At 49.6% G+C, this 14098-nt stretch overlaps 1 protein-coding gene across 1 annotated transcript in view; it reads left to right on the forward strand.

Annotated features, from left to right (window-relative positions):
• The window catches only part of CYP26B1 (cytochrome P450 family 26 subfamily B member 1), a 32302-nt gene extending 18591 nt beyond the window's left edge, over positions 1 to 13711 (forward strand). Inside the window, exons 3-6 of the mRNA XM_079990944.1 lie at positions 3866 to 4141; positions 5299 to 5454; positions 7520 to 7801; positions 9132 to 13711. Of these exons, the coding sequence (XP_079847070.1) occupies positions 3866 to 4141; positions 5299 to 5454; positions 7520 to 7801; positions 9132 to 9524 (1107 nt within the window). The 3' untranslated portion in view covers positions 9525 to 13711. The remainder of the gene's footprint in view (positions 1 to 3865; positions 4142 to 5298; positions 5455 to 7519; positions 7802 to 9131) is intronic.
• The last annotated feature ends 387 nt before the right edge of the window (positions 13712 to 14098 follow it).

Here is a 14098-nt window from a genome sequence, read left to right on the forward strand (position 1 = left end):
CATGATAGATTAAAGACTCGATTGCTACATGGTGCATACAGTCTGGATCCTTGATTATTTTTGCTAAAGAAAGGCTCCATTTTTTTGAACACTGCCCCCCCCCCGACCACTTAGCAATAGCGTCGTTCCCCCTCTGCCGATATCTGTCTTCAGGTGTCACTGGGTGGCCTTGCAGAAGCAGAGGGCACGGTTTGGACATGTCTCCCTGTTCTTTCATCTCCGCTCCACTGGTCAGGTCTCTGCCTCTGCGATTCCCAGGACACCTGTGCAGTCTAGAAGGCAGTGGATGGCCTGTTGGGGTGGGGGTGCAGTGGGGGGGGGGGAATAGGAAGAGCTATTCTGCAATTGCTCACTAGAGGGCGCAGGGTATTAATCTACGCAGGTAAGAGGGGAATGCAAAGAGCCTGTTGGGATTTCCACAGTGGGATGGTTTTTCAGAGCGCTGCATGGGGGTTGGAGGCAGACAGAGGGAGAGGGGGGACTCTGGCACCGCTGCCATTTTTACCCCGATCTGCTTAGAGGGGAAGGACCCTGTTAGGGGACAGGCTCAGTAGTCTGCATCTGCCTGGAAAGCAGGATACGGCAGGTACAATCCCTGCCTGCCTCTCCACATAGGTCTGGGAGACCCTCCCTGCCCGAAACCCCAGTCAGAGCCAGTGATCCTGAGCAGGTGGGCCCAATGGTCTGACTCTGTACGCAGTGCAGCCCAGACCTCTCGCGGGGTTCCATTTCCCTGCTGAGCTACCCAGAGGACTTCTGCCATTAGGTGGTATATAAATATTGGAAGTAAATAAAAAGAGGAAGCAGAAATGTGGCTGGCCACCTGCACCTCTTTGCCTTCCCTCTTGGCAGGCTTCCTTTCCTACAGGGAGACCGTAAGAGGCTGTTGGATCAGGCCCACCTAGGCCACCATCTGTTCCTGTCCCCTCTCCACAGCCAAAGGCAGCGATGTTTCTGAAAAGCTGTTGTTGGAAAGCTCAGCAGGAGGACGGAGGGCTCCTGAGCTCTGATCCTGCTGGTGGGACATTCTGTGTCCCTTTTGGAGAAGGTCAAACTCTGGCCTCAGATCCCAGAACAGACTCCATTTCACTGTTTGTTCATTTCTAATGCAGGGGAGCTTCTGCCTCCCACCAGGACTTGGGTATTATAGACCCCTAAGTGAGGACAGAATTTGACGTCCCCCCAAATATTTATGTTCACATTCACAATATAGTCATACCTCAGGTTACAGATGCTTCAGGTGGCGTTTTTTTGGGTTATGGACCACCGAAATCTGGAAGTACCAGAACGGGTTACTTCTGGGTTTCGACGGCCGTGCATGTGCAGAAGTGCTAAATTGCACTTTGCACATGCACAGAAGCAATGAATTGCAACCTGCGTGTGCACAGATGCGCCGCTGCAGTTTGCGAATGTGCATCCCGCATGGATCACGTTTGGAACCCGAGCGTCCACTGTAATTCCTTTTGGTACAGTTGCTTTCTTAAGGATCTTCACAGTAGGTACCTGTATAAATATATTATTATTTATTGCCCCCTGGGCTTGGCGTCCCCAGACTGCCCTAAATCTGGTGTTGCGCCCATCCCACCTAGGAATGCGTAGCGAGTCAGGCTTAGCCCTCCTTATGAAGCAGGCATTGTTGGCGCTGAGGCAAAGGCCATTAAAAAACGGGGGCTGTTATTTGACTAAACAAAACCAGAAGAGAAGGCGCCCCGTGCCGTGGCAGGGCAGAGCTGCGTCCAAGAAACAGTTCCTTTTCCTGGGCAGATCCCAGTGGCTGAACAGATCTGTGTGCCTGGCTCGGGGAGGGAGTTCTCTCTCCCGCCCAGCTTGCAAAGCGAGGCTCTTGGAGCAAGGATCTCTCCAGCCCTGCAAGCGGAGAGGTCCTTGCTTGCTCTGCCTTCCCAAATCTCCAACCCCCCACCTCGCAAGTCCTCCTTGACATGAGCCAGATTCCTGGAGACGGCTGCATCGCACAGGACCGCCTGAGCTTTACCTTGGCGCGTGCTCCCCGCTGCTACTGGAGCTGGGGGGCCCAGATCATGGCGGTGGCGGCAGCAGCATTGCACATGTCAGTTAATAAAAAGTAAGCAAACATTCTCCTTCCGCCCAGGATTCAGGGCGGAGGGAGGGCGAGAGAGGCAACGCTGGGCAGAACATAAATATCAGGACTGGAGAGGCTGCCGGCTGCAAGAGAGAGGCCATGGGAGCCTTGAAGGAGATCAGAAGAGCCTGCAGGATCAGGCCAATGGCCCTTAAGGTCCATAAATAGCAACACCCTAGAGGTCCTGGCCCTGAGGAAGTCAGATTAGCCTCAACCAGAGGCAGGACCTTTTCAACACTGGCCCCCGCCTGGTGGAAAGCTCTGTCTCATTAGACCAGGGCCCTGCAGGATCTGATTTCTTCCCACAGGGCCTGTAAGACAGAGTTGTTCCGCCTGACCTTTGGCTTGGAATCCACTTGATCCCCAACCCCTCTTTCCTTTTTCCTTTCTCCTTCTGTGATGGAACTCCTATTTGGGGACTTCCCTGGCTTTCTTCCGGCCCACATAGGACCAGTCTGGATAGTTGGCCTTGGTGAAGATTTGACGTTTTCACCCCCAAAAAGTTTTTGATTTGAGTTTCTGCTGAAATGAGGCTGCATTTTAATGTTGTATTTTAATCTTGTTTTAAAGTTGTATTTCAATCAATTATTTTTATATTTGGTGTTAGCCGCCCTGAGACGGTCTTGGCTGGGGAGGGCGGGGTATAAATAACATTATTATTATTATTATTATTGAGTCCAGGATCCTGTTCTCACAAAGGCCAACCAGATGACCGAAGCGGAAACCCACAAGCAGTATCCACGCACATGAGGAACACACAACATACTCGCCTCCTGTGGCTTCCAGCGACTGGTCTTCAGAAGCATTGCTGTGGAGACAGAGCATAACTATCATGCCTAGGAACCACTGATGGCCTCCATGAGCTTGTCAAATCCTCCTTTGAAGCCATCTTTAGAAGGAGATGTCTGTTGATGGCTCCTAGACAAGATGGCTGTGCTCTGCCCTCCACAGCAAGGCTTCTGAGTATAATTTGCTGGATCCATGCGAGGAGAGAATCCTGCTCTTGGGCTCATGTTCTGCTCCCTGGTTTCCCACTGGCATTTATTTGGCCGCTCTGAGAACAGGATCCTGGGCTCCATGGGCCTTGAGCTGGTCCAGCAGATGCTCTTCTGATGTCTTCATGCAAGTTCCATAGTTTGTGCTGTGTGAAGAAGTATCTTATCCATCCTTTCTTGGTGTTCAGATATCTGAGTGATCAATGCCATTCCCTCCACTCCTTCCCAATGAAACCCTCGGCCAGGGGTGGCCAGGCTGGACCAAGACATTTCGCTGTGCCAGGGCTCTGGTATTCAGAAGCATTATTGCTGCTGCCAACTGTGAAGGCAGAACATCGCCATTGTGGCTAGTGACCATCCATAGACCTCTCCTCCATGAATTTCTCTAATTCTTTTTCAAAGGCATCCTGTGGGAGAGAGTTCCATAGATTAACTTGGCACTGAGTGAAGAAGGACTTTCTTTTGTCCCTCCTGAATCTGTCAACTTCATTGGCCATCCATGAGTCCAAGAGTTAGGAGAGAGGGAGAAAGCATTTTTTCTCTATCCACATTTCCCATGCTGCGCATAATTTTGCGAACTTCTCCAACGTTGCCTCCTACTTGCCTTTGCTCAAACCCTGCAACCTTCCTTTGTAGGAGAGCTGTGTAACTGGGCCAGTGATTCCTGCCTGTGCCCAATGGCAGCCAAGGAACAATGTCTGTTCCACTGTCGAACTATGAGAAAGTTTTCCCTGGTGTTTTCCTGATATACCTGTCCCTTCCATTTCAGGTCTTCTCCAAAATCTTCAGCCATGAAGCCCTGGAGAGCTACCTGCCCAAGATCCAGCTGGTGATCCAGGACACCTTGAGGGCATGGAGCAGCAACCCGGATCCCATCAATGTCTACTACGAAGCCCAGCAGCTCACCTTCCGCATGGCCATCCGGGTCTTGCTGGGCTTCCGGATCCCAGACGAAGACCTCAGCCAGCTCTTTGAGGTCTACCAGCAGTTCATGGAGAACGTCTTCTCCTTGCCTGTGGACCTGCCTTTTAGCGGCTACCGGAAGGTAAGAGATGTCTTGGTCAGGAGAAGTGGCTTGGAAGAAGAACACCATGGCCTACAGAAGGCACTGGGTTCGATCCTTGGGATGAAAGTGACCAGTTAAGCAGGCGATGGGAAGGGGAGCTGTCTCTGTGCCCAAGACCCCAGAGCAGTGGCGTAGCATGGGGGGTGCAGGGGGGGCCGGCCGCACTGGGCGCAACATCTGGGGGTTAGGGTTAGGGGGCACAAATCCACGGGTTAGGGTGTGCAAATCCATGGGTTAGGGGGTGCAAGTTACTTGCCTTGCCCCGGGTGCTGACAACCCACGCTACGCCACTGCCCCGGAGAGCTGTCACCAGGCAGAGTAGACAGCATGGGAATATACTGACCTCACTATTAGGTAGTGTTCAGAGCATCTTGGAGCATGTCCAAATGGCTCTGATTTTGGAGGGTCAGCTGGGCTGTTTGCTCTCCCTCTCCCTGCAGGTTGTGAGTGCTTCACCTGCTGATGCTGTGATTCCTGCACTGCAGGGGGCTGGAGCAGATGATTTTGGGGTTGCTATCAGGGCCGTCTTAAGCATATCCGGGGCTGTGGTGCAAAGATCCCTCTGGCGCCTCCCTGGCAACTCCAAAACAAGAGAGGTGGTGGTGGAAAATGTCCTCTGCTTCCTCCACCGCCCTGATCCACGGCATGGCGGCGGTGATCAAGCAGGAAAATGTGCTGGCAGACATGCTGCCTGGCGTCGGGGGGCCCGAGAAAGCAGCCTGGGAAGGCTGCTCACCACCTTTCGCCAGGAAGCAGGAGGAGGACAACGACCAGGAGCAGGGCCATCTCTAGCAGTTGCAGAGGCTTGGGAGGGCCCTTCGCTTCCTCAGGAGGCTTGGGAAGGGAGCTCCATGCTCACCAGCCATATGGTTGGTGGGGCGCAACTGGTGGGCATGCAGGGAAAGGGGAGGCTGCTGGCAAAGCCGCACAGCTCCCCTACTCACTAGGGCGCCCCTGAGAGGCCGGCGCCCTGGTGCAACGAACCACTAACACCAATGGGAAAGACGGCTCTGGTTGCTATACTTCTGTGATGCTCCAGGAGAGGCTGGAGTTGAGAGTGAGAAGAGTGCAGGAGGTGGGCTTTGCTCTGTGGCAGCAGCTCTTCCTGGATTCCAACCTCTTCCTTTTTCCTCCAGGGAATCCGTGCTCGAGAGCTGTTGCAGAAGAGCTTGGAGAAAGCTATCCGGGAAAAGCTGCAGAACACGCAGGGCAAGGACTACTCCGACGCCCTGGACCTCCTGATCGAAAGCGGCAAGGAACACGGCAAGGAGCTCACCATGCAGGAACTGAAGGTGGGTCGAGACTGGGTGGCCGGGAAGAGGCAGCCGAGGTGGCCGCAAGGAGCCCTTGGCTCTTGTTCTAGCACAGGATAAACACGACCTCTCTTGCAATGAAACAACATGGTCTGGGGGGAAGGGCTGTAGTTCAGCGGCAGAGCATCAACTCTGCATTCAGGTTCAGTCCTCAAAAGTAACTCTAGGTAGGTTGGGAGAGAACCTTGCCTTGAACCCTGGAGAGCTTCTGCCGGTCAGTGTAGACAATATTGAGGTAGATGTGTTGCAATGGTCTGACTCTGCATAGAGCAGCTGCCTATGTTGCTCTAATAATAATAATAAATTTTATTTATACCCCGCCCTCACCAGCCAAGACCGGGCTCAGGGTGGCTAACACCAAAAATAAAAACAATTGATTGAAATACAACTTAAAAACAAGATTAAAATGCAACATTAAAATGCAGCCTCATTTCAGTAGGAACTCAAACCAAAAACTTTTTTGGGGATGAAAACGTCAAATCTTCACCAAGGCCAACTATCCAGACTAGTCCTACGAGGGCCAGAAAAAAGCCAGGGAAGTCCCCAAATAGGAGTTCCATCACAGAAATAGAAAGGAAAGAGGGGAGGGGATCAAGTTGATTCCAAGCCAAAGGCCAGGCGGAACAATTCTGTCTTACAGGCCCTGCGGGAAGAAATCAGATCCCGCAGGGCCCTGGTCTCATGAGACAGAGCGTTCCACCAAGTTGGGGCCAGTGTTGAAAAGGCCCTGGCTCTGGTTGAGGCTAATCTGACTTCCTTAGGGCCCGGGACCTCTAGGGTGTTGCTATTTATGGACCTTAAGGTCCGCCATGGGGCAGACCGGGAGAGGCGGTCCCGTAGGTACGAGGGTCCTCTGCTTTCCCATGGCAACTTGGCCAACCCTCTCCAGACTGGGGACCTCTAGGATGCTAAGTCATTTGGATGCTAAGTCACAACAGCCTCCAGTCAACACCAGCCATGCTCTCATCTGAAGAACCTGGAGGCAGCAGGCTGGGCTTCCCTCTCCTATACTACCACCGTGGGAAATGGTTTCTTTAGGAGAGGAAGCCCTGCGCCTTGTCTGGCTTTGCACATCAGTTCAGCTCTTGATATGCCCTGGTGTCTGTCGCTGCCATTGCTGCTTCTCACCTCCAGGGGGGCTGGGGAGGTTGGGGGTCACAGGCCCTGAGTGGGTGGGTGGGGTGGAGCTCATCTCAGCCCTGCTCAGTTCAGGGGCTTTTGATGCTGGTGGTCTCATGGCTGCTCTCCTGAACAGCATCAGCCACAATGGCTCAAGTGCTTTTAATTGTTTTTATTTAGGTGATTGTTTCTGGCTGTTTTTATCGTATTGTTTTGTTTCTGATGTGTTTCCTGCTCCGGGTTCCTTTGGAGGGAGGGCAAGTAATAAATTCAGTCAATCACTCACTCAATCAATCAAAATGTGTAAAATCTGTTGGAACTTTAAGGGAAGTTAAAAGGATTCATTTATTAAAAAAAAAAATGTATACACCGCTTGGCTGTAAAAAGAAAGAAAGAAAGAAAGAAAGAAAGAAAGAAAGAAAGAAAGAAAGAAAGAAAGGAAGGCACCTTAAAGCAGTTTACAAAGAGAACAAAATCAGTAAAAACAACTCATTGAATCGTTCAACTAAAAATGTGCACCCACATTTTACATGTCTGGGGAGCCTTGTCTAAGCAGGCAGCAGAAAGAGTACATGAATTGCCTGCTTGTTCTCAATAGGCAGGGAGTTCCAGGGTTTAGGTGCTGCCACACTGCAAGACTGAGTGCTTCCCAAATGTGGGTCGGGTCTTATGTGGGCCTTCAAGAGTGCCAGTTTCACAGGCTAAAGTGGTCCAAGGGGTAAGGCAAACTTTGATACGGGGAATGAAAATCCCTCCAGCCCCGCAGAGGGCAAGCATGCTGCTTCCCTGGTGCCCAAGCATTCCTACAATGAAGGAGCGCCAGAATGCCAGAATGGGGATTTGAACCCACGACTCCATGGGTCTGGCCACACCATGCTGGCTCTCTCTCTCTCACCCATAACACACGTCTCTCTTTGCCTTTCAGGACGGCACCCTCGAGCTGATCTTTGCCGCCTACGCCACTACGGCCAGCGCCAGCACCTCCCTGATCATGCAGCTCCTGAAGCACCCCAGGGTGCTGGAAAAGCTCCGGGAGGAGCTGAGGAGCAAAGGCATCCTCCACAACGGGTGCCTCTGCGAGGGCTCCCTCCAGCTGGACACCATCAGCAGCCTCCTCTACCTGGACTGCGTCATCAAGGAGGTCCTGCGGCTCTTCACCCCCATCTCTGGAGGGTACCGGACGGTACTGCAGACCTTTGAGCTGGATGTGAGTATGGAGACCTGCCTTAGAACCCATCTCTGGCTCGCTGCGTGAGGAAGGGGCCTGGCAGGAGATCTGCTGCACGTGGCGTGGAGTTCAGTTCTGTATAGAGCAGAACGCCTTGCACATGGTGCCTGCATTGATTTGCTTCCCTTGTTGCTTTTCCATAAAGGTTTCCCTAGGCGACACGCCTACCGAAATGGAAATTCACCAAATGCACAGCAGCTTAAAGGGATCCCTATAAAGTGATCTGGTTCCCAGCCACGACGGCTGTGCTCTGCCTCTGTCGTCAGAGGCAGCGATGCTTCTGAATAATTTCGTTGTTGTTGTTGTTGTCTAGTCGTTTAGTCATGTCTGCCTCTTTGTGACCCCCTGGACCAGAGCACGCCAGGCACTTCTGTCTTCCACTGCCTCCTGCAGTTTGGTCAAACTCATGCTGGTAGCTTTGAGAACACTGTCCCACCATCTCGTCCTCTGTCGTCCCCTTCTCCTTGCGCCCTCCATCTTTCCCAACATCAGGGTCTTTTCCAGGGAGTCTTCTCTTCTCATGAGGTGGCCAAAGTCTTGGAGTCTCAGCTTTAGGATCTGTCCTTCCAGTGAGCACTCAGGGCTGATTTCCTTCAGAATGGAAGTGTTTGATCTTCTTGCAGTCCATGGGACTCTCAAGAGTCTCTTCCAGCACCATAATTCAAAAACATCAATTCTTCGGTGAACAGCCTTCTTTATGGTCCAGCTCTCACTTCCATACATCACTACTGGGAAAATATATGAACAATTTCATATATATATCCCGCCCTGTCTGTTAATAAGTCTCTTATCTCATCATTGTATTTTCATATTTCGTTGGAAGCTGCCCAGAGTGGCTGGGGAAGCCCTGCCAGATGGGCAGGGTATAAATAATAAATTATTATTATTATAAACTTTTAGTTTATTTGTACCCTTTCTTTGCAAAACTAAAAAAAATGTCTTGGGAAAAAAAAAAGAACAAATGCTAAATCATTCAAAAGAACCAGGCAGAGGGCCTTCTTGGTAGTGGCACCCACCCCGTGGAACGCCCTCCTATCAGATGTCAAGGAAATAAACAACTATCTGACTTTTAGAAGACATCTGAAGGCAGCCCTGTTCAGGGAAGATTTTAATGTTTGATTTTTTATTGTGCTTTTAATATTCTGCTGGGAGCTGCCCAGAGAGGCTGGGGAAACCCAGCCAGATGGGAGGGGTATAAAGTATTATTATTATTATTATTATTATTATTATTATTATTATCATTCTGCAGTAAACTGAAAACAGATTCAAACCGAATTTAAATTGTCCTCCTCCTCCTCCTTCTCCATAGGGCTTCCAAATCCCCAAAGGCTGGAGCGTCATGTACAGCATCCGGGACACTCACGACACTGCTCCCGTCTTCAAGGATGTGGACGTGTTTGACCCCGACCGCTTTGCCCAGGGCCGCACGGAAGACAAAGACGGCAGGTTCCACTACCTTCCTTTTGGCGGAGGCGTAAGGACCTGTCTGGGCAAGCACCTGGCCAAGCTGTTCCTCAAGGCTCTGGCCATCGAGCTGGCCAGCACCAGCCGCTTTGAGCTGGCCACCAGAACTTTCCCCCGCATCACGCTGGTGCCCGTCGTCCACCCGGTGGACGGGCTCAAGGTCAAGTTTTTCGGACTCGACTCGAACCAGAACGAAATCTTGACAGAGACAGAAGCCATGCTGGGCGCCACCGTGTAAACCGGACCCTCGGTTTGCTTTCTCTTGGTTGGGGAGATTGAGGGCCCCCAGAATGGAGGAATGGAAAGGGAAAAGCCCAGCTTGCCATGGACGATGGAGACCTGCCGCCTGACACCTGTTGGACAAAGCCTTCTCTGACGAATATGCCAAAACGACGGTGGCGCCTTAGCGCGAGGGGTGGGCAGGCGGGGAACAGGTTGCAGAGACCACCTGGATGGATTCTGTTTTGTTTTGTTTTGTTTTGTTTTAACACTAAGCAGAAGGGGATTGTCTTGGCTATAAACAGTACGTAAATGTTAATATATGCACATATATATAAATATATATAAATATATAAATATAATCCGAAACAGAAGCATTTCTGTTGCAAGGAGAGGTTACTCGCTGCTCCTGCTGCTGCTGTCTGCTGCTCCTTCTGGGGGTTCCGGACCCCCTGCTCTTTGCTGGCCCCCTGAGGTCTGGGCGTCCTGCCCTTCTGTCAAAAGCCTTACCTGACCGGGGTCGGGGTAGCGAGTGACCTCTGGCAGATCCTGACCTTTGAAGCATCAGTGTTAAACTGGTCAGTGACCTGTGACAGCATTTGGGGAATATCTTTTTTATTTTTGCTTTCTTTAGAGAGAGCGGCCAAGAGGACCCCCTCTGTGGGGTCTGGCTAAAATCAGTATTGTGTGTTGGTGGGAGGAATACCTGTTTGCGTTGCCATAGCGGTGGCTTTGCTGCATCCCATGGCTCCAGGAGGTACAAGGATGTCAGCTTAAACAGGGTCTGGTGTTGGAACTGCTATACCATTAGTATTCATGCTCGCAGGGCCTCAATACCACATTGATGCTCAGCTCCTTGTGTGTTGAAGACGCGTGTGGGGATGTTGTCAGAAAAACGGCTGAGGAAGAACATGGATTTTAAAAAAATATCCAGAGGTTTAGGCATGAGTTAGGAGCCCATCTTCAGCAGAGCTTGGGGGGACTTTGGAGTCCATGCATTTGAGACCCCTTGGCCTGTTCTTCTGGCTGATTTTAAGACACCTGTTTTAAAATCACTGCTGTGGAAGTGTAATATTGAAGAACTGACCTGTGGACTCTCCTGAGAAGAAGCTTTTCTGTGTCTGGGGAGACCAAAACTCTCTGATCACCAGCCAAATTTCAAAGCCTGTGGCCACCTCTTAACTATGAAGACAAGGGTCAGTGACAAATGTTGAGAATGGGGTTCAGGAGCAAAATATGGTTTTCTGGAGCTGATTCTCTGCCGCCCATGTTGAAATTCTCTGTTGGTCCTATCCTGCCATCCACCATCCAACCCAAAGCCATGGTGATCATTGCATAGACTTCCCTTAGGCACAGTTGAGTGTTTAATGTGCTCTTGCGCCCTTAAGCCAAACTGTCGTTACTTTGCAAGAGAGAGAACCCACACACTCTCACACACCCTGCCATGGGGAAAGCCCCCATCCCTGGTTCCCCCCATCTATTTAAGGAAATTTCTATTTAAGGAAATGGGTTTCCAATCAATTAGTCACATTTCCGGGGCCATCCTTTGAATTCAGAACAATGGTTGCCCACATTGTTAGCCATGTTTACCACCAGGTTGCTGTTGTTGCTTTTGAAAAAATAATTATATTATTATTGACCCAAGTAGTTGCTCTGACGTGTTGCAGGCTCTCAGATCCCATAACCTCCTCATCAGTTGCGGGAGTTCAGAACCAGTCATGTCTGAAAGCAAAGTTCCAAACCATGGAGAAACAGGGTAAATTCCAGAGGCGCTTTCTGTGCAGCTGAAATACTTTTGAGCAGCCCTCCCTGGTTAGCTGTGGCCAGTCAAGGGAGTTCAGGCCATGCCCAGTTTGCAGGGAAACTCTCAAAGCCCCTGGGACTTGTGGATTGCAGGAAGCAAGCAAGCAAGGAATATTATTCTTTTATCAAAGCCAATTCAAATGCCAAATCATTAGCTGCCATCTAGTGGGTTGGACTAACACACCTCAGAGGGTTGTTTTGGGGACAAAATGGTGGGAGGGGGCAAGCCATGCAGACTGCCTGCAGCTCCATGGAGGAAAAAGTGGTATATAAATGTAAGAAATAAATGAAAAAATAGGCAAATAAATAACTTCCTTGACGGGCTTGAGCCCTGGCACTTTCCCCACCCCAAAATTAACCACTGCATGCTCAGGGCCTGACTTGAGCCATCGCTGCCCTTCAGAAGTTTGGGGCAAAGCATTTTGGGGGCAAAAGGCTGGTCTGCTCTGCTTCCATCCTCTTTTTCACTCCTGGCGAGGCATAAGTCTTAAGATGCACGGAGTAGGATTGCAAACCCTGCTTTAGCTGAGATTCCAGTGTGGTGTAGTGGTTGAAAGCAGTATACTTGTAATCTGGTGAACCGGGTTCGCTTCCCCGCTCCTCCACATGCAGCTGCTGGGTGACCTTGGGCCAGTCACACTTCTCTGAAGTCTCTCAGCCCCACTCACCCCACAGAGTGTTTGTTGTGGGGGAGGAAGGGAAAGGAGAATGTTAGCCGCTTTGAGACTCCTTAAAGGGAGTGAAAGGCGGGATATCAAATCCAAACTCCTCCTCTTCTTCTTCTTCTTCTTCTTCTTCTTCTTCTTCTTCTTCTTCTTCTTCTTCTTCTTCTTCTTCTTCTTCTTCCTGCCTTGCAGGGGGTTGGACCAGATGACCTTCTGGTCCCTTCCAACTCTACCGTTCTATGATTCTAAAGATAAATCCACCTTAGCCCTTTGTTTCCGTTAACCAGATCAGCTCTGGCTTCCCTTTCCCCCTCCCTAAGATTTCCCAACCTATTTCCTCCCGCAACACAGCAGATCTATGCTATCCACAGATATATAAAAGTCCTGAGGTTTGTGTCGGATGGGCAACTTGTGAGGTTGGTTGCTGGGCTGGCAGCAGGAACATTGTTGGGGGGGGGGCAGTCAGTGAAGCCGCTTGCCCTTTTGAGGGGCGCATCCCACAATCCTTTGCAGAGGGTGCTGGGACAGCATTCTTCAAATGGTGCGCGGGCCAGCGATGGGGCAGTGGTCGACCCAGGCATGGCGAGGAAAGTGGAGCATGAAAATACATGCGCTGATGGGAAGCAGAGGAAAATACATGCTTACTGCAAGTTGAACAGCCCACCAGAAGATGGACAAGTAATGGGGGGGCGGGGAGGGGAGAAATATAAGAGGCATACATTTATAAACTTTATATATATATGCATACATGTGCGTTGTATCTAGGCAAGGATAGCTCCTGTTTGATTTACCATTCCTAACTAATATAACTTGACTAAAAAAAGAAAAGATATTAAAATTGTTACTGCAGTGTGCAGGATGAAGCACTTTTGAGTCTCAGAATACGTGTCTTGTCTTGTGTGTCTTTTTTTAATTTGCTGGCACAGTTCCAATTTGCTATATTATTTTATACACAAAGGTGGCGTGGTGTTTTTGTTTTTGTTTTTTGGTCTGAGTTTATAAACTTATTATTGTTATTGTTATTATTATTATAAGTACTATTTTTGTTATAATTCAAAATAGATATTTAGTATATATAAAAAAAGTTCGCCTGTTTCTTTTTTTTTTAAGAAAGAAAATATTTGTTATTTAGTAAAGTATGGAATATCTCACCCTTGCTCTGCCTCCTTCTTTATTGTAAAACAACAACAAAGAAAAAACTTGTCTGCAAGGGAAAAGAAAGCAATTAATATGGTTTTATTTGCATGTGGCCCAATATGGAAGGAGTTGCAGGGGGGGTGGGCTTCTCCTGTGCCACCCTCATGGCCCTGAATGGTTGGAGTGCCCTTTCCCTAAGGGGTGTGCAGGAGATACTCCCCCCTTGCCATTGCTCATATTGTGTCTGTCGTTTCTTAACATTGAAAGAAATAAGCACCTGTTGGGTAGGGGTATTTCACGGTGCCGTGTGAAGACGTGCTTTGTGTCATGTGGTTTCTTCATGTGTATATAATATTGAGATTGGTCTACCTGGAATCTCCATTTCTCTTGCAAACGCTCGGCTGAAAGAACCGGGAGCCCTGCTGCTTTGCTTGGAGTGGGGGCTCCCGTCGATTTCGCTGGGGGCGTCCCAGCAAACCCGCCCCTGTGACGTGTTGAATAAATGGATGTTGTGTATTTCGTGATCTTATAAGGGGAAAAAAAAATATCAATGTGGCTATTTTATAGACTTCCATAATAATAAAAAAATGTTGAATCTCCAGACCTTACTATTGTCCTTTGTTTCAAACTTGAATCAGTTGTTCTTCCTCTCTCACAACGCTAGAAACTCGTGGGTGCCCAATGTAGCTGAATTCTGGAAGATTCAGGTCAGATGAGGGAAAGTCCTTTATGAGAGCAGAGTTAAACTGTGGAACTCCCACCCACAAGAAGCAACGATGAGTAGTAACTTGGAGGGCTTTAAAAGACAATTAGACCGATTTATGGAGGAGGAGAGGCCTGCCAGTGGCTACCAGTCATGGTGATTTTACTCTGCTTCCACATTTGGCTATACTTTTTTTTTTTTTAAAAAAAAACACACATTGATACATAATAAAAGCCAGTAAAATTCAATACCGCTAAATAGAGCCACAAAAACTGAAGTGAATGG

Source organism: Podarcis cretensis, assembly GCF_951804945.1.
Source record: "Podarcis cretensis genome assembly, chromosome: 9".
In the NCBI taxonomy this organism is placed as follows: Eukaryota; Metazoa; Chordata; class Lepidosauria; order Squamata; family Lacertidae; genus Podarcis; species Podarcis cretensis.